At 48.0% G+C, this 20069-nt stretch overlaps 1 protein-coding gene across 1 annotated transcript in view; it reads left to right on the forward strand.

Moving 5' to 3' along the window:
* GALNT16 (polypeptide N-acetylgalactosaminyltransferase 16) overlaps positions 1-20069 on the forward strand; it is a 187160-nt gene that overhangs the window by 143376 nt on the left and 23715 nt on the right. The window contains exons 2-6 of the mRNA XM_007942319.2: positions 9650-9807; positions 12141-12239; positions 13570-13637; positions 14195-14260; positions 16990-17111. Coding sequence (XP_007940510.1) covers positions 9650-9807; positions 12141-12239; positions 13570-13637; positions 14195-14260; positions 16990-17111 — 513 coding nt within the window. The remainder of the gene's footprint in view (positions 1-9649; positions 9808-12140; positions 12240-13569; positions 13638-14194; positions 14261-16989; positions 17112-20069) is intronic.

Genomic DNA, 20069 nt, shown 5'->3' on the forward strand with positions numbered 1-20069 from the left:
CTTTGTGCTCAGACTCGGCTGCCAGACAGCCACGATTCCTGTCCAAAGCTAGCTGCTCGGCACACTGCTTTACCTCTCTGTGCCTCAGTTTACAGAGATGGAAACTGAGGATAAGAAGAGCACCTATGGAGTGTCTTGTGGCTCAAATGGTTAAGCACTTGACTACTAACCAAAACACTGGGAGTTTGAACTCACACAGAGGCACCTCAGAAGAAAGTCCTGGCAATCTTTTGAAAGATCATAGCTATGAAAATCCTGCTATGAAAATCCTGTGGAGTGCAGTTCTACTCTGTAAGACATGGGCTTGTCATATACAGAACCAAAGAACCCATGAAAATACAATGAAAAACAGCACCTATTTTGCAGGAGTATTTGGAGACAGAAATATGCACGTTGCATAGCACCCAGAACATGGGCACCTCAGTGAGCTGTGAATATTGACTTTTTACTGTAGAAGAGGCCTAATCTTCACTCATACCTTGGGCTTAGCAGATACGGACAGATAAAGGACAGGGTTCTGGTACCCTCACAGACCCAGGAATACCCTACTCAAGCTGGGTAAACTGATAAGCAGGTAGAAACTGAGCTATCACGCCATGTATTCCTGGCGCAGGTCACCCTCTGAATCCCTCCATATGCAGAGAGCTCCTGCTCAGGGGAAACTGGGGAGCCTGGCCGGACCTGAAACCCCTCTGGATCTGAACAGTGGGCCTAATACCTTGTCCCAACCTGGTGTAGAGGACCATGGTTCAAAGCACTAAGGGAATGGTCAGTGGGCTCCCCTTTTCCTAGGTGAGGCCACTAGAAGGCATAACATTCACTAGTGATAAGGTTAAGAGCTCTGGTGGCATAGTGCCTAAGGCATTTGACTGCTAATCAGAAGGCTGGCAGTTCAAACCCACCAGCCACTCCTTGGAAGAAAGGTTGGGCAATCCACTTCTGTAGAGATACCACCTTGGAAACCCAAGGAGGGGTTGCTATGAGTCCAATCAATTCAACAGCAGCGAGTTTGGTTTTTGAGAGTGATGAAGTTGTACAGCCATCAGCAGCCCTTGGAGGAGTCCCTGCAGGGTGGGTGGGAAATCCACCTGGAGGCCCTAGGTGGGCTTTCCCAGGCAGCTCCCACCCTATGCCCTTTGATAAGTAATTGAACTATAGAGCCTGCAGAGGAAAAGTGTTGCAAGGTGGTGGATTTCCACAGGAACTGCAGAGGCTCTAGCTGAGTTGTGATTAGCTCTGCTGATGGTGAAGGTCTTGGTCAATACAAACAGAGGCCCAAAATCCAGACTCATGGGGAAGTTCCTTGGGGAGAGGGGTCAGGGAGGTGGCCTCTAAGGCTCTTCCTAGTCTCTAAGGTCCTACAACTTTGCTAGCCCGCCCTTGATCATCATATGTTTGTATAAAATAGTAGCTTTCAATCTTGATTGCACACTAGAACCACCTTGAGAGCTCATGACTCCAAATGCCTGGTTCTCATCTCCAGAGATTCTGATTTTACTGGTCTAGAGTATAGCTTAGGAGTTGGAATTTTTTAAATCTCTCCAGGTAATTCTAAGGCTGAGAACCCTTGGTAAGAAGGCAGGTGAGGTAGTAATAATTAATAAACCAAACCCAACCCACTGCCATTGAGTCGATTCCAACTCACAGAGACCCCCACCAAGTTTCTGAGGTGGTAAATCTTTATGGAAGTAGCTTGCCCCATCTTCCTTCCACTGAGCGGCTGGTGGGTTTGAACTGCCAAACTTCTGGTTAGTAGTCAAATGCCTTAGGCACCACACCACCAGAGATCCTTTTAATAATTAATAAGTACCATTTATGTGCCAAAAGGAGCTCTGGTGGTGCAGTGCCTAAGGCATATTTGCCTGCTAACTAGAAGGCTGGCAGTTCAAACCCACCAGTCAGTCCTCAAGAGGAAGACTGGGCAATCTACTTCCGTAAAGACTTACCACCTTGGAGCTCTGGTAGCGTAGTGCCTAAGGCACTTGACTGCTAACCAGAAGGCTGGCAGTTCAAACCCACCAGCCACTCCTCGGAAGGAAGGTTGGGCAATCCTACTTCCGTAGTGATACTGCCTCGGAAACCCAAGGAGGGGTCACTCTGAGTCAGGTCCCACTCAACGGCACGTAACAACAACAACATGAGCTGGAATTGACTCGATGGCAGTGGATTTGTTTTTTGTTTTATTTTTGTGCCAAAGGAGCTCTGGTGGTGGAATAGTGATTCAGGCTTTTGGCTGCTAACCAAAAGGTGTGTGGTTCAAATCCATCAGCCACTCCATGGAAGAAAGTTGAGGCAGTCTACTTCCATAAAGATTTACAGCTTTGAAAACCCAATGAGGTCACTATGAATTGGAATCAACTACATGGCAGTGAATTTTTAAAATTTATTTATGTGCCAGGCACTGTGCTAAGTATAATATCTGTATTATCTCTCTTTTTTTTTTTAAATTGTGATTTGGGTGAAGGTTTACAGAGCAAATTCACTTTCCATACAGCAGTTCACATATACTTTGTCTCATAACACTGACCACAGTTTACCACAATGCAACAGCTCCCCTCCCACTTCCTCCCCATAGTTACCTCTTCCCTGTGTCCATCCCTCCATGCACTCCTGCCCCCTGAGCTGTCTTCCTGTGCATAAGCAGCCCTTCTTTCTCCCATGATTGTTCGCTCCAAGGAGTGTATCTACCTGAGGTAAATGTTCAGCTCGTATGCCTGTCTTTTGTATTATCTCTTACAGTACCCTCAATAATCCCTATTTTCCAGGTGAAGGAACATTCGCAGAAAGGGTAAGAGACTTCCAAGACTGCAGACTAGTAAAGCCTGGCATCATACCCCAGGACCATCAGATTTCAAAGCCTGGGCTGGTAACCACTGTAAGATATGCTTTTGAGGCAATGTGAAAGGGAATATGGGGGCATGTCTGCAACAGGCCCCTTAGGGACCCTTGATACCCTAGGTGAGGTTCGCCTGTATCTAACCTGCAGTTCTCGGTCCTGTGCTGTCCCCAGCATCTTGTCTGCTTGGGTAGGCTCATCAGCAGGCCATGTGGGGCTGACTCTTTCCAGAGGCAGAATCAAGCAGTTCTCCAGGGGGCCCAGGAGGCCTGCCTTTTCATTTGGGAGAGCCGGAACCTGAGCCTTGTGCTCAGAGCTGTTGAATCATGTGCTTCGTTTCCCTGGCTCTCTCTCAGAATGAATGGCAGCCTTTCAACTTGGAACATGACATCTGATGAGCTTTTCTTCCCAGGGGAGTGGGCAGTGGTTGGGAATCACATTTTGTTCTCCAGGTGTTTTTGGTTTATAGCAGACTTACGGGTGTGTATGCGGGGGTGGTGGTGGGGTGTTGTAATCAGGAGCCATCCATAAAATAAGACTAGAACCTTTTTATATGCAGTTTCATTAAAATTTAGTGAAAGGCAAACCCAGCAGGTACCTGTTTTACTGGCACTAAAAGGAAATTGGGCAGCAGTTATTTAAAAGGAGTTTGAGTTGTTTAAAATCTCAAATTTAGGGGTACGTGTCTGCTTTCAAAGAAAGTTTAGCATGCTTGGGGATTTCAGTTGAACTATTTTTCCCAAAAATGACATGGGAAATATTTTCCTTTCTTATTTTAAACCTTCCCCTTTGTTGTCTGTTTCCTAAATTTAGCAGCCCAAGAAGCAATAAGCAAATTTAACTGGAGGGGGGGGGGAACCACTGAAGCTAATCAGTCAAGTTTCAAAGTTTAGTTGAAGTGATGGACTGAAAAGAAAACTCTCTATGAGAAGTGCTTCTTCCCATTTTATGGAGCAAAGTCAATATTTCAGCTTAACCGTTTTCAGATGTGATTGATCTCCTTGCACATGGAAGTGCTGGATTTGGCATTCCCTGAAAGGACAAAGGCTGGGGAGGGAGGCAGCTGCCTAAAACTCAGCCAAGAGCTCTCTGCTGGAGACTGGAAGGATGTGGGAGGTTCCTCCAGCTGTCACTCACCAGCTCCCAACTCTTGTGCTTCACCATGACAACTCAGGGGTTCCTCAGAGCCAGATGGAACACTCCCCCCTAAAGCCTGAGCTCAGCCCTGCCGACTGGAGAAGACTGGAATGCCTCACCCACCTCTAAAGCTCAAGCCAATTGGGCCAAATGCCAGGGTAAACCTGTTATCTTGGAATGACTGGTGGCCACCTACACAGTGTCGTTGCCATCAGTGACTATTGTTTTTGTTTTTTATTTTCACTTTTGTGTAATGATTTTCTATCCATTGAAAGAGCTAACATCTTAACACTTTTGATTATTAGTAAAGGACTCACAACTGAAACTAGTTTAAGGAAGGGAAGGAAGGAAGGAAAGGTGAGGTGGGGAGAGGAAGAGAGAGAAAGAAAAAAGAGAAAGAAAGGAACCCAAAGAGAATTTGGATCGATGTGACTGGTTTGAGGACTCAAATATTATCATTATAGCTCTTTCTGTGGTTCTGTCTCTGGGCTCTGTTTCTTCTTGGTTTCATTCTTCAGACAAGATTTCACCATGTGATAGGCAAGAGAAACTCCCAAATTTAGCAGTGCTGATGAAAAGAGCTCATCTTGTAGAAAAGTCTCAGGGAAGATTCCGATTGGCCCAAACCAACAAAACCAAACTTGTTGTTGAGTCCATTCCGACTCAGCAACCATACAGAACAGAACAGAAAGGGCTTCCAAGGCTGTAATCTTTATGGAAGCAGACTACAATATCTTTCTCCTGCTGGGTTGCTGGTGGGTTTAAACCACCAACCTTTCTGTTAGCAGCTGAGCAATTAACTACTGCACCACCAGGGCTCCTCTGATTGGTCCAGATTGAGCCAAATGACTATTTCTGAACCAATCACTGTGTCTGGGGGTGCAGGAATAAGATTGGTCTAGCCTGGCTCTTGTGCACACCCCTGAATTGGTGGGGTAGGGGGGCAGTGATAAACAGCCCTGCCAGGAACATGAGAGTGGAAAAGAAGTCCCAAGGGAAGGAAAGGGAGCTCTGGTGGCATAGTGCCTGACTGCTAACCAGAAGGCTGGCGGTTCAAACCCACCATCCACTCTTCAGAAGGAAGATGGGGCAATCTACTTCCGTAGTGATACTGCCTCGGGAACCCAAGGAGGGGTCACCATGAGTCAGATCCAACTTGACGGTAGTGAGTTGTTGTAAGGGAAGGAAAAACTACCTGATATCTCCTCGGTCCCCCTCACTTTCAAGTGTTTTGTTTGGTCAAGTGGGGATGGAGGTGGGACAAGGGTATGTCATGATTGAGGTCATTATTACTCATCACTCATTCATTCACTAATAACTTTTTGAGTGCCTGCTATCACCCAGGCAAAGTTCTAGGCTTTGATATCCAGCACTAAATAAAATAAATAAATCCTACCACTGTGAAGGTTATATTCTTGAGGGGAAAAGCACCCGAAAAGATTAAATAAATAATGTAAAATAGGCATAGAATATCAGATTATAAATGCTATAAGGAAAAGTGGAGCAGGGCATTGGGGTAGGAAATGCAAGGGTGAGTTGGGTTGCAGTTTTACATAGGGTGTTTGAGCAAAGCCCTATAGGAGGTGAGAGAGGGAATCACCCAGACAATGGGGATAGGAGGGGAGGGGGTAAAGACCTTTCCAGACAGGAGGAACTAAAACAGCAAAATGCTCTGAGGGGAAGGGTGCCTGGCAGGTTCGAGGAACAGCAGAGACCAGTATGGTTGGAGCGGAGAAAGTGAGGAGGCAACAGCAGAAGCCGAGTGCAATGAGGCTACTGGGCACCAGCCCACCCAGGGCCATGCAGACCACTATCAGTATGGGACTTACACTTTGAGGGAAAGAGAATGCCATGGAAGATCACATAGTGTGTTCCAAAACCAAACCAAACTCACTGCTGTCAAGTTGGATCTGACTCATAGCAATCCCTCCTTGGGTTTCCAAGGCGGTATCACAACAGAAATAGACTGCCCCATCTTCCTTCCGAGGAGTGGCTGGTGGGTTTGAACCACCAGCCTTCTGGTTAGCAGTCAAATGCCTTAGGCACTAGAGGCACCTATTTACTTACTGTGTTTCCTCCCCAGTTGATAAGTAACTTGAGAGCAGAGACAATATTTAGGTTTCTATTCATTCATTCATCAAACAACGGTTGAGCATCTACTGTGTGCCAGGTGTTGAGAGCTCAAAGATAAGGCTTTTACCATATAGTAGAAAAAGAAATAGCAGTGTGATATGAGCCCCAGGCTAATGTAATATAAGAATTCCACAAACCAAAAAGGAAAAAAAGAATTCCACAAACTGCCCATAGTGCCCTCATCCCCTCCAGAAAGGGCAGCAACACCAAGTCCTGTCCAGTGGCTATATATGGCTCCAAGCCCAGGATCTCAGGCCTCTCAGGCTGGTCCAGATATAGCTCCTCATGGTCCTGCAGCCTGGAGCCAAATAATGCATTTATGACCCACATACTTAGTAAGCAATGTTAGTGAGAAAATAGGATCACAGCAATACAATTCCCCTCTAAAAGAGGAGAAGAGGGAAATAGCATTAGCCGGTCACCAGTCCAGGGGGCATGCGACATCTCCTGGCTAAGAGAAGCCAGGACTCCAGCCCTAGCCAGGGTTGGGGCTGGTGGGAGTCATGGTCCATCCTCCCAGCGACCTGTGGTTTCAGGTTGGAGGGATGCTTTCTTCTCCATGGTCCTCCGTGACCATGCCTAGGGTGGGATGGAAGAGGAAATGTGCCAGATTCCTGTGCCTCTTCCAGAGGCCACACTGCTTTTTGTTTGTCTCCATATTGCACAGTATATGGCACATAGTAGATTTTCAATAAGTATTTGCTGATGTGATACTAGTGGTCTGCTTATAGGGTACCAGCTATGTGTGCACAGGGCAGAGGTCTGAGTCAGGCTGGATCATGACGGAGGACATCAAGGACGAGCCCTGAATTTGTGTCTTGGATGGCAAGGAGAATGGATGTGCCTGTGTCTGCAACAGAAAGCGCAGGAGAAGCAGCTGCTTTGGGAGGAAATGAGGACTGAAAGGTGTCAAGATTGAGACATGCATGGAACATTCAAAGACCTGAGAGTCTCAAGATCAACAAACAAAGCTAAAGGGCAAAGGAGGGTTTGAGAGCTTGAAGGAAATGAGTTGTGGTCTGGGTAAGTGAACTGGGACTTGGGCATGAGAGGTACGATGGCTCTGGGTAATGACGAGATTGAGGTTAAGGAGGGAGTGAGTAGAGAGGAAGCACCTGGAACTGCTAAGGTCATGGAATTATATGAGCCATACCCTACCCTTCTTCAGTATCCACTCCTGGGACTGACTAATGTTTCAGTTCCATATCCCAAGGACTATTGGGTCAATGTGAAAGAAGAGCTAAGGCCTCTGGGAGGAAGTTGTTTCCGATGTTCCCATTACACTCATCTTCAGAACTTGTCTTACAGGTAAAGTGGCTAATCCTAGCCCCTGGTACCACATTGGAGGTGGGTTGGACCTCTCAGAAGCTGTGGGTCTATGAGAGGAAGTGGCAGACTTTTCCTGATAGCATCTTTGAGAATGTCTAACTCAGTTCTGAGGTCTTGGGAGGAACTTCTCTAGGGAAACTTGACTGAGCAGACACTCTTCTGGAACATTCTCTGTGAGGAAACTTTAAATGAGGTGCAGAAAGACAGCAGGCTGGGGATGGGGAAACAGCCTTGTAAATGTTCCTTCCACTTTCCAGCACATAGGAGGTGCTCAGTAGAGCTTTGCTGAATGAATGGATGGAGTGAATGAATGAATTCAAGCATGCACAAACAGATAAATGAACACTCAGGAGATCCTCAGAACTCACAGAGAGGGTGCCCTGGTGCCTACTGCATGGTTGGTTCTTAGTAAATGTTTATTGAGTAATGGGTGAGCACAGGATGATGCGCAGAGGTTTCCTGAAGCCCACAGAGTGGCCATTAGTCTTAAATAAATAAACACGGTTATTTCCCACAATTGACTTGTAAGATAATTAAATGATATGCTCTCTGTTTGGGAGTTTAAAAAAAAAAAAAATGACCCCTCTGCAGTTTTTCTCTGATTCAGTTCTTTAGCCATCAACCGGAGGTTGCTTCCCTTTTCCCTGAGTTGACCTCTAGCTGGGAGGAAGATGGGGTGCAGAGCTGGCATCCACTCTTTTCCTGGTGACAAAGGGTCTCTGTCTCTCTTTCATTCTTCTTCTCAAGGTTGGACAGCTCAGGCCCTTCTAGAAATCCAGGGTTCAAGCCAGAACATTTTCCCTCTTCCTTCCTCCCTCCCTCCCTTCTTTCTTCCCTCCTCCTGTCTTTCCTGAAATGGATTTTAGCCCATGGGGGACTCTGCCCCATCTGTTCAGTCCCTGGCACTGACTCAGAACATTAGAGCAGCAGCCCAGCAGTTGTCACCATTGTCAACAGACATGCCTGAGCATCTGTGTCTAGCATGAGGTGAAGTCCAGTAGACAGGAGGAAGCCTCCTCCCTGGCTCTGACCTCAGGGAGCTTCTGACTGGCTCAGAGGACTGGATGCAAGCATTACAGAGCGGCAGCAGTTAAGGAGATAAAAGCTCCCTGGAGCTTTCTGCATTCTTGTTCAGTATGGTTGGGAGCTAGGCTCTCAGGAGAACACAGAGACTCAGGTTGCTGGTGGACAGTTTCCAGCATCACCCAACAACAATCTGTGTCTTCTCCTGCAGGCCCAGCTGCTTTCTTGGGACCATCCCTTTGGGGAGCAGACCTATGACAGTCTTCATGCAAGGTTCTATGAATGAGCATTCCTGCTGCCTCTGCAGGCCCACAGCAGGTGGAAGGGTTGGAGTCGGGATGTACTCAGACACAATTGAAGATGATGATATTTCATGGCACTCTGGGGAACATCCAGCCAGTGGTTTTCTTCAAGTAATAAGGTGTCAGGATCCATCCATCCATTCATTCATCTCCGACATGTCCTTCCCCAGTGTCTCTCATGGTGGGACTTTGAGAGCACAGGGTAGAGTGTGGCTAAGAAGGAGGGAGGTTGTCATCCATCATGCCTCAGCACTTAGCACCGTGGACCCACTGGGTCTGACATGGGACTGTTTCAGCAGCAAGCAAAGGTCTCAGAGAAGATGCATCACTGTCTGTGTGTGAGTTCTGGCAGCTCTGGCATTAGCCTGTGAGGGCTTGCTTATCCTCATGGGTAGTGAGGAGCTTGTCCAAGCCCTGGGCGTTTCACTAATCAAGAACTACCTATGTGCCTAGCCCAGTGTAAGGCCCAAGTTCATCTCTGGAGACTCTTGATTGGCAGGTTGCTGGTGGCCTCTAGTCTCTTTAGTGGTCCCCTCAGGACACATCAACTTGGGAGCCTGATATACCCCAGTAGTCAACCTCTCCATATCTGGCAAAGAGCTTTGGTTAAGAATATAGGCTCAGAATAAGCATGACCACAGTTTGAATCCAGACCCTATAGCTTACTAGCTCTGACTGTGGGCACTTTTTTCAATGTCTCTGAGCCTCGGTTTCCTCATCTGTATAAGGGGGGAAATAAGATCTCCTCCTCAAAGAATTGGGGTAAGGTATAAATGAAGTAAAGCAGTTGGCTCATGCCTGGTATATATTAAGTGTTTACCACACAGCAGCTACTTTATCCATCAGTCTTCTTGCCTGTGGCCCCCTTTGATGCTGATCTTTGTCTTAGGTGACAGGAACACCCTCAAGAGGCTTTGATGAGAAGACATACCTAGCAGCCAAGCAGCTGAAGCCTGGAGAGGACCCCTACAGGCAGCACGCCTTCAACCAACTGGAGAGTGACAAGTTGAGCCCTGACCGGCCTATCCGGGACACCCGCCATTACAGGTATGATCTCCATTGTATACAAGGAGATGGGAAGTTGAGAAGAAGTGCCAATACTCTTCAGCTTTCTGGCTTTTGATCTCATGTATTTAAGAATTGAGGAAGAATCTAGTTGAGATATTCAAACCCTCACCCTCAATTGTTTTTCCTGACTCTGATCCATCTTCTGAGGGTCTGACCAGGCTGCAGGCAGGCCTTTGAAGGCCAAGGAAACCCTCCAGCACTTCAATCTGGCAAGAGTGACCTGTCAGAGGGCTGTGGGAGGAGTGGGGAGGAAATCTGAGGGGTGGGTTAGCCAGGTGTTTCAGGTCCTGCTGATGATGCCTGAGATAAAGAGGGCCCCACCCCACTCCCTCTACCATGCAAGCAACGGAGAGCTGTGTGCCAGCCCCTCTGGCATTCCTTTCCTTCCTTTCATCCCACCCTCCTTCCCTACCTCCTCAGGCCCTGCCAAGAATGTTTTCCAGTTGAGTTCTTCATGCCCCCAACATGGTGAGGTGGGACTAGGGCAAGTCATTCATTCACTCCACTCCCCAACAAGATTTCCGGGTTCAGGATCTTGTCACTTCCTTTGATCTAGATTTATGAGTCATCACCTCCAGTCTTTCTTCTTCCTTCTGTCACCTACAGGAACAGTCTGAGCTCCTTATCCTGAAGCATAAACCAGCCCTTCCCGTGATCTGGCCTTATCTACCTTCCTAGCCTCTTCTCACCTACACTTAATGCTCCAACAATCCTACACTTTTCTTTCCTTGTTTTCACACATGGGTTCCCTCTGCCCAGACATACCCAGCCCCACCTGCAATCCTTCAAGATTTACCTTAGTATCCTGTCCTCTTGGGGAAGATTCCTTGCTGACCCAGGCTGGATTTGGGCCTTCCTCTATGCCGTGTGCAAAAGTCTAGCAGAGCAGTGAGGTTATGTTGGAACGAATCCACACATGTGTTGGCAGTACTGAATGACCACCTTCCAGATCAAGTGTTGGCCAATGCCCAGTGAGGGTAAGTTTGCCACCTTCATGGAGAGAATGGGCATCACCATCCAGGTCCCCTCTTTCCTAGGCACCAGATGGTCAGGGAACAAAGACAGAGAACTGGGGGCCCTGGATCAGTGCTGGGAGGCTGGGTGCCCAAGAGGTGTCTTGATCTCTGGTTAGGTCTCCAAGATGAAGGCAGAAATACAGGGGTCAGGAGCACTTCTCCTCATTCAACCAGCCAAGCCCTTTCGTGCCCCTAAATCTGCATACACTTGCATGGATGGGCATTGGAAAGTATGGTTTTAAGGAGGCAGGAGGTGAATTTCCCCATCCTCCCCCACACTTGTCTCCTGGGAAGAGTTATTTTAAAGCTTCTCAGCATTTCTCCCACCAGGGACCCAAGCTGGTGGGACTCCTGCCCGTCTGTCTGACCCAGTCTGCTCTGCAGGGCAGGAAATGAGCCTGGGAATGCTGGCTTTAGGCTGTCAGTGGAATAAATGCCGTAATGAAAAAATAGTCACTGCTGGAATAGCCAGAGAGCAGTTGTAATAAAGAGGATTGCCATGAAAACCAGCGCGGCGGCTGCCTTCCAGCCGGCCCCAGGAGCACTGATAAATGCATTCGCAGAAGCGGCAGGGATGACGGCTGGCAGAAATGGATTGCTTTAATTCTCCTTCCTGAGGAGTGGGAGCCAGTGGGCCAAAAATGTGGTGTCTGTAGATGGCAGAGCCAACGGGAGGGAGCAGGGTGATGGGAGGTGCCATTGGTGACCTCCAGCAGCACTTAGGTTTCCTCCAGGAGGCCCAGGCCCCCAGTAAGAGTGGGACTGTGCCCCTGCTTGGTATCTCCAGCTGGCTGCTGTGCCTGTGTAGGGAGACAGAGGAACCTACAAGCAGGCAGGTGGGGGCGATTCCTCTCTAGATCCTGCCAAATGGGGGTGGGGGTGGGGGTGGGGATGGAGAGGTTCCAGAGTGTTACCTGCTAGAAGATTTGCACCATGGGGCAGCAGGTTTACCTGGCCCAGTGCTGTATCCGGGTCCTGGTGCAGTGCCTGCACATGGTAAGAACCCTGCTAACACTTGAATGGATTTGGGGCTCCAGGTATTGTAGGTCTTTGGTAAAGAACTCCTGGGCCTAGAAAGGTCCCCCAACCTGCTGCTTCCCTGCAGCCTCCAGCCTGGATGACATGTGAGTGCTGGGCCTGAGTAGGGTGGACGGTGGTCATTGAAGCGCAGGGCCTTTGCTGGCTTTGGGCTTCCTTTTCTGCTCCACAGGGATATTCCAGGGGAGCAGACTGAACAGAGAAAAGCCTTGAGTCAGCCTCCTTGGCTGGCCTCTGACCTCCCTGCTCCCTCCACAGTTGCCCATCCGTATCCTATTCCTTGGACCTGCCAGCCACCAGTGTCATCATTACCTTTCACAATGAAGCCCGTTCCACCCTACTGCGCACAGTGAAGAGGTAAGCATGGTCTCAGGACCCTTATTTCTTGGTGATGCTGCTCCCAAATCCACAAGGGAACTCACTGAGCCTCTGACAGGGACGGACATTGAGATAGGGTGCTGTAGCCAGACAGTATGAAGACCATCAGGCACTAGAAGGGTGAGTCCTGTCCTTCTGAGAAGCTGGGGCTGGTGAATTAGGGACAGGGAATGGTCACCCCAGAAGCAAGTGTTAATGAGATGCAGCAGTCAGATACAAGGTTAGGTCCCCAAGATGAAAGCAGAAACGTAGGGGTCAGGAGCAGAAGGAGGCAGGAATGGACATGAAGCCTTAGGCAGCCCAGTAGGTGCCTATCTGTGAATCAGAAAAGTGCCCTCTGGCCTCCTCTTGAGCTTGGCCTATGGTCAAGTCTAAACTTCATTCACCCTGTTTTCCTCAACAATCTTAGACAAGAATAGAATTTGGAAAGGAGCTCCTAGTGGCATCCTAGGGACTCAAGAAACTTTGGTTTCCTTTCTGTAGGAGAGGAGGAGGAGGGATGGTGGAAGGGAAGGAATGGAGGGGTACTCCTGAGAACAAACCTTGTTGTTGTTGTTGTTATGTGCTGTTGAGTCGGAACTGACTCATAGCGACCCCTGCTTGGGTTTCTGAAGCAGTATCACTACGGAAGTAGATTGCCCAACCTTCCTTCCGAGGAGTGGCTGGTGGGTTTGAACCACCAGTCTTCTGTTTAGCAGTCAAGTGCCTTAGGCACTATGCTACCAGAGCTCCCAGAACAAACCTTAGGATCCGTTAAAAAACAAACAGCTGCCATCAAGTTGCTTCTGACTCATGACGACCCCACGTGTGTCAGAGTAGAACTGTGCTCCACGGAGTTTTCAATGACTGATTTTTCAGAAGTAGATCACCAGGCCTCTCTTCCAAAGCTCCTTCGGGTGGACTCAGACCTCTAACCTGGATTTCCATTTGCACCCCATAGATAGGGTCAGACTCCTGCGCAGACCACTCCAGGTCCGGCTGGGGGTGGCCCTTGGGCAGGGCTTGTTAAGCCTCAGGCAGTTAGAGCAGCTGCAGCTCCTGTCTTTCCCAACTGCCCCCTCTCCCAATCTGGGGTTGGTCCCAAGTGCCCGAGGGTCCAGACCGCAGCGTCAGCTGAGTCTCTGAAAGAGCTGGAGGAGCACACTGCTTCTTAGCCACTGCTCGGGGCCTGGAGAGCTCGTAAGGAGCTGCCCAGGAGAACGTGCTGGCCCCTGAGCTGTGAAGTGAGAGAGCCCTTCGGTGAAGGGGAAGGTGAATGGGAGGTGGCCCCCTAAGTCCAGGCTCCTCTCTGTCCCCACTGCTGCTCCAGTGTCCTGAATCGAACTCCTGCCAACTTGATCCAGGAGATTATTTTAGTGGATGACTTCAGCTCAGATCGTAAGTATTCACCTTCCTTTTGTACCCTACCTTTTGCTCCCTATCTCCCCAGAACACTAGGGCAAGCACACCTGAGGCTGTCCTGGATGACCGTTAGTGCACTCTCTCTGCAGCCCAGCCCAAATTCTCAGTCTTTTCTAGCTCCCCTCCCTGGCCTTGCTTCTTGGTGCCAAAGGAGGGGAAAACTTGGTGTTGCTCTGGATTGGGCACCAGTGGGATGACAATTTTTTAAAAAATTGAAACAGTATCAGTAACACCCTTCATTATCACAAGTGCCATACACAGAAGATTGACCCTTCAAGAAACTGGCTCTGCAAAAGTTGGGCTGGCAGCATTTGCTGGTGCTCTCTGGCACCCCCTGCAGGGTAACTCCATAGGCACAGCATTCCTCAGTCATCTGACCTGGGAGTGGAGGGGCCAGTAGACATGAGCATCCCCCTCCAGACCTCCCCCATTCGTGGCCCTTTCCCTGGCCCTGACGTGGGACAGCTCTTGGGCAGTTCCAGTAACTCATATCTGAAGGAGCTTACTTTCTTTCTCCTTATCCCCACCCTCAGCTGAAGACTGTCTGCTCCTGACCAGGATCCCTAAGGTCAAGTGCCTGCGCAATGACCGGCGGGAAGGTGAGTTCCTCGGGCCTGGGCTGCACCATGGACCATCTTGGTCCAGTCCTCTGCACCTCCCTACTCCCTTTTGTCATGCCAAGCCAGCACTACCCTGCTGCATCCCTGGTGGGCTGAGAGCAAGGTCTACAGAAAGGCCCTCCTGCTATCCCAACCTCTGTCATGGCGTGACATAGGCAAGTCGTTCTACTTCTGGGTGCCTTGGTGGTCTCTTCTGAGAAATGGAGATGATACTAGCGCCCTTTCTGCCTTGTAAGTTCATTGTGAGGATTGAATGAGATGGGTTCTGTGGAGATGCTTTGAGAAATTCAAAGGGCAGGACAACGCAGATGTAACCTCACTACCAATCAAGGAGTGCTTTGGAGCATCACCTATGGCATTTCCCTGCGGATGGCATTCTAGAGGACACAAAAGAAGTGTAAGATATGGTCCCTGCCCTTGGAAAACTCATTATGCAGCTGATGAGTCAGAATCCATCTCAGCAACAGACTGGTTATAGTGATGTGCGAATAACATCGAGATCAGAGGCAAGGAGCTGAAGAGAGCTGGGATGATCAGGGAGGGCTTCTCGGGGGGAGGTAGATATTATCCCAGCAGGGGCCCATGGGACAGCTGAAGGGGGGTAAGGGAGGACCTTTCAGGCTTGGGGACCCTGTAAGCAAAGGCATCGGTCAGTGAAGAGTGCTCAGCATGTGTCAGGCATTTACTTTGCCTACATTCCCACATCCAGTCCTCACAACAGCCTATTGTCCCCATTTTGCATATAAGGAAAGTCAGGTTTAGAGAGGGATTCTAACCCTGTCAGCACACCCCAAAACCTAGCCTCTTACCCTCCTTCTGCTTACACATCCAGGGAGAAGTCAGGTCTGGTCAGCTGAGGGGATGGGTGGAGTGAAGTTGGATGACAGAGGACCTTGGAAGCCTGAGGAAAGCATTTGGATTTGCTAAGTCACACAGCAGGGAGCCACTGAAGGTTTGAGAGTGAGAGCATGTGTGCACACATGACAGGAGGAAGAAAGAGAGAAAGATGCAGATGTAGTTAAGAAGGCTGAGGGCCATGACAACATCAGCCAAGGAGACCTTCAAGCTGAAATAGAAGTGGCCAAAGATAAATCCCTCCCAGACTCTGGGACAGTGGCTTGTGGGTTATAGGGGCCATCCGGCCTGGGACTATGCTATTCCCTGGGTTTTTGCCCAACAACAACAACAACAAAACTCACTGCCATTAGTCAGATCCGACTCATAGCAACCCCTCCTTGGGTTTTCGAAGCAGTATCACTACAGAAGTAGATTGTCCAACCTTCCTTCCAAGGAGTGGCTGGTGAGTTTGAACTGCCAGCCTTCTGGATAGCAGTCAAATGCCTTAGGCACTACACTACCAGAGCTCCTTTTGCCCAACAGTGGATATGAAGTTATGATTATGTGTTTTATAGATATTTATGGACTGAAAGATAGAAGGACAGATGGACTCTTGGATGGACAGATGGACTTTTGGACAGACAGATGGATGGTAGTTAGATGGATAGAGGCAGAGGTGGGCAGAAGTGTGACTAGGGAAGTCCCCCAAAAAACTGACATGTATTCAGAACTCTTAAGACTGACGCCCTTCCCTCCCCACTGGGTCTGGGCCTACCCCACAGCTCACAGGGCTGGTAGCTGTTCTGGAAGCAGCAGGACCACCTGGTCCTCCTATCTCCTGACCAGGCAGGTCCCAGGCCTGACCAGAGAGCTGCCAAAAGTGAGACCATTCCTGAAGGTCAGTGAGCTGTTAGCAAGCCTTTTAGGGACCTGGGGGCAGAAGAGGAACAGAATCTGAGAGCAAAATGCCTCTTAGGTATCAGGTGCTCTCCATATTGTCTTGTTTGATCCTCACAGTGCCCTGGGAGGTAAGGATTATTATCTCTGCATCTTATAAATAAGAAAACTGAAGTTCAGAGAGGTTACATGCTTAAGGTGAATGAAGGGGCTGGTAGGAATCATCCTGATTATCCCGGGGTGGAGGGTGGGAGGACTTTTGGTTTCTGTTTCTCCTTCATTGCTGTCCTAGTTATCTGGTGTTGCTATAACAGAAATACCACAAATGGGTGGCTTTAACAAGCAGAAATTTATTTTCTCACAATTTAGGAGGCTAGAAGCCTGAATTCAGGGCCCTCGCTTGAGGAGAAGGCTTTCTCTCTCTGTGGCTCCAGAGAAAGGTCCTTGCCTCTTCTAAGCTGCTCCTGACCCATCTTCACATGGCATGGCAGCTCTCTTCCTCAATCTCTGCTCTGCTCACTTGTTTAATCTCTTTTATATCTCAGAAGAGATCGACTCAAAAGACACCCTACACCAATCGTTCCTCATTAACATAACAAAAATAACCCATTCCCAAACGGGATTATAACCACAGGTACAGAGGTTAGGATTTACAACACATATTTTGGGGGGCCATAGTTCATCCATTGCAAGTCCCAAGCCACCCTTTATTTGAATTTCCATTCACTGAACTGTGACTGTTCATCAGTGTGTCCCTAGAGCCTAGAACAGTGTGTGGCATATGACGGGCACTGGAGAAATGACTCTGGAGTAATGAATGGTTGACGGATGGACAAGAGGAATAAAAGGAGGGATAGAGGGAAAGAGGAATAAAACAAACAGAAGGGCAAAGTTCAATCACAACTCAGAAGAATCTGAAGTCCCTGAAGGGGTAGAGGGGCCCCAACACCAACCCCTGTCCACTTCCCCTGCAGGGCTGATCCGGTCCCGAGTTCGCGGGGCAGACGTGGCCACGGCTGCCGTCCTCACCTTTCTGGACAGCCACTGTGAAGTGAACACCGAGTGGCTTCAGCCCATGCTGCAGCGGGTGAAGGAGGTGAGTCCATCTGTCCCTGGGGGAGATGGGTATCCTTTGAGACACCCCCCACCATGTTTCTGGCATATAGAAAGACTTTGGTGGGGAGGGCAGTGTTTGAAGCCTAACTCATTTGCTTCGCCCTGAGGGAAGTGAGCTTTTCCTGTCTGAAAATGGGGATAATAATAATATCTGCATCACTGGTTGTTGCAAGAATTAAACGGGTGAAAGCATGAGTGCATTATAAAGGTCCTACAATGATGGGTGGTGGTTTTCTCCTGGGGAAGTGGAAGTCCTATGCTGGGGCAGCTTTAGGTCAGGCTGGAAAACCTGAGAAAGAGAGAGGAGAGGATGTGCTTTCAAAGAGCAGAAAGGGCAGGGGGCCCCTACCATGTGCCTGCATTCTCTAGAATGGGGAGGATTTGGACAGATAGCAAGAGAGGAGGAGAAATCACAACTCAGTGATAAAATGACAAACAATTCAATTTAAAATGGGCAAAGGATTTGAATAGACATTTCTCCAAGGAAATATACAAATGGCCAATAAGCACATGAAAAGATGCTCATCATTAGTCAATTGTTGTTGTTGTTATGTGCCGTGGAATTGGCTCCAACTCATAGCCATTAGTCAATAGGGGAATGCAAATCAAAACTATCATTATCACTTCACACCCTCTAGGATGCCTATGACCAAAAGACAGACCATGCACTTAAGACTGATTGAAACAACAAAATTTTTGTGAAATATATTTTACCACAATAATAATAATTGAAAAAAAAAAGATGGACAATAACAAATGTTGATTAGGATGTGGAGAAATCGAAACTCTCATATACTATTGGCAGAATATAAAATGATGTAGCCACTTTGGAAAAGAGTTCCTCAAAAAAAAAAAAAAAAAAATACACATAAAATTACCGTGAAGACCCAGCAATTGTACCCATAGATATATATCTAAGAGAACTGAAAACATATATTCACATAAAAAGTTGTACATGGGGGTTCAGAGCAGCATTTTTCAGAATAGCCAAAGAGTGGAAACAACCAGAATGTCCTTCAGCTAATGAATGTGTGAACAAAATGTGGTATATTATATAATGGAATATTATTCAGTCAAAAAAAAAAGGATGTACTGATACCTGCTACAACATGATGAACCTTGAAAATGTGGTAAGTGAAACGGGGAGAAAAAACAGATATGAAAGACCACATCTTGTATGATACTGTTTATATGAAATATCCAGAATAGGCAAATTCATAGAGATTTGTAGATTCCAATTTAAAGAGTAGATGAGTGTTTAGTGGAAAGGAGAGAATGGGGAATGGCTGCTAATGGATATAAGCTTTCTTTTTTGGGGTGGTGAAATGTTCTGGAATTAGGTAATGGTGATAGTTGTACAACTCTGTGAAGATACTAAACACCACTGGATCATATACTGTAAAACGGTGGATTTTATAGTATATTAATTATATCTCAATCAAGAAAAATCAACAACGCCTATGAAAAGGATGAGGTGAGCCCTCCCCCCCACGATGGGGCACTGTGAGGAACACAGATGGCCCCCAATGATCGCCACCCCCCCCCCGACCAAGGCTTTCCTTGTCCTGGGAGAGTGTGTGAACTGAGGGGAAGAGCTGAATTCCAAGTTTCAGACAAAATTTGGGTGTCAGAGTGGGCAACAGAAGAGACAAAGAAGAGGCTCAGTTCTGTGGTCCTCAGTGGAGGGAGAGAGAAGACAGGCTAATGAGAGGGAATTAAATTTTGCTATGTGGTATAAGACATAATCACACACACACACACACCCTAAAAAAAAACCTTGAGTAAAATTGACATTACTCACTGTGGTAGTTAAGGTTATGTGTCAGCTTGGCTGGGCCTGGTTTTGAGTGGCTGGGCAGCTGGATGTAGTTAGTTATTCCCTATGATGAGGCTGGCAATCAACTCCATGGTGGCATCTGCTGGGAGCAGCTGAGTAGCTGCTTTAGAGACGTGGTCTGCTTCCAATATATAAGAAGATGCCTTGAGAAAGGTCTTGAGCTTTTTGGCATATCTGGATCCTGCATTTGGTCGTCTTCATCTCAGTGGCCCGCCGTGTTGCTGATCTTGAGGTTGTTTCTGGACTTGAACTAGCAGCCTGCCATGTTGCTTGATAATTTGGGGACTGTGTTATTTCACTTGTCGTTGGCTTTGCCAACCTCAGCAGCCAGCAGCTGTCTAAGAGAAGCTTCCAGCTTCAGTGGGTCAGGAGCAAGAGGCAGAGCTAAAGCCCAAGGTAAAGGGACTTTCATCCAGCCCCTAGAGCTGGCACTTTGAACTCGGACATCTAGCCTCCTAAACTGTAAGAGGACAAATCCGTTTGTTAAAGCCACCCATTTGTGACCAGGTTTGCTGGTCCGATAGAGCCTGGTCGAACCACTGAGACTATGGCCTCTAGCTGCCCTTCAGGTCTGGAATTGAACCCACACCTGTGATTTCCAGCCAAACAAAATACAGGCATAGGAGTTGAACATTTACCTCAAGTAAATACACTCCTTGGAGAGAACAATCATTGAGAAAGAAGGGCTGCCTATGCACAGGGAGACAGCTCAGGGGGCAGGAGTGTATAGAGGGATGAACACTGGGAAGAGGTAACTATGGGGAGGAAGTGAGAGGGGAGCTGTTGCATTGCGGTAAACTGTGGTCAATGACATGAGATAAAGTATATGTGAACTGCCGTATATGGAAAGTGAATTTGCTCTGTAAATCTTCACCCAAATAACAATGAAAAAAAAAAAAAAAAGCCACCCATTTGTGGTATTTCTGTTAGTGTGGCACAAGATAACCAAAACACTCACCAATAATTTGGAACTGGATTTGTGTCCTGGGCGGTAACGAAGGGAGCAGCATTTTGACCTTGAGGTGGATGTCACGTGAGAATAATGGCACCCAGGAAATGTGGGGACCACAGGGTCCCTGCCCTCAAGCTGCTGGTGGTCCA

The sequence above is a fragment of the Orycteropus afer genome, unplaced genomic scaffold, assembly GCF_000298275.1.
Source record: "Orycteropus afer afer isolate SDZICR_OR568_19922 unplaced genomic scaffold, OryAfe1.0 scaffold00088, whole genome shotgun sequence".
Lineage (NCBI taxonomy): Eukaryota > Metazoa > Chordata > Mammalia > Tubulidentata > Orycteropodidae > Orycteropus > Orycteropus afer.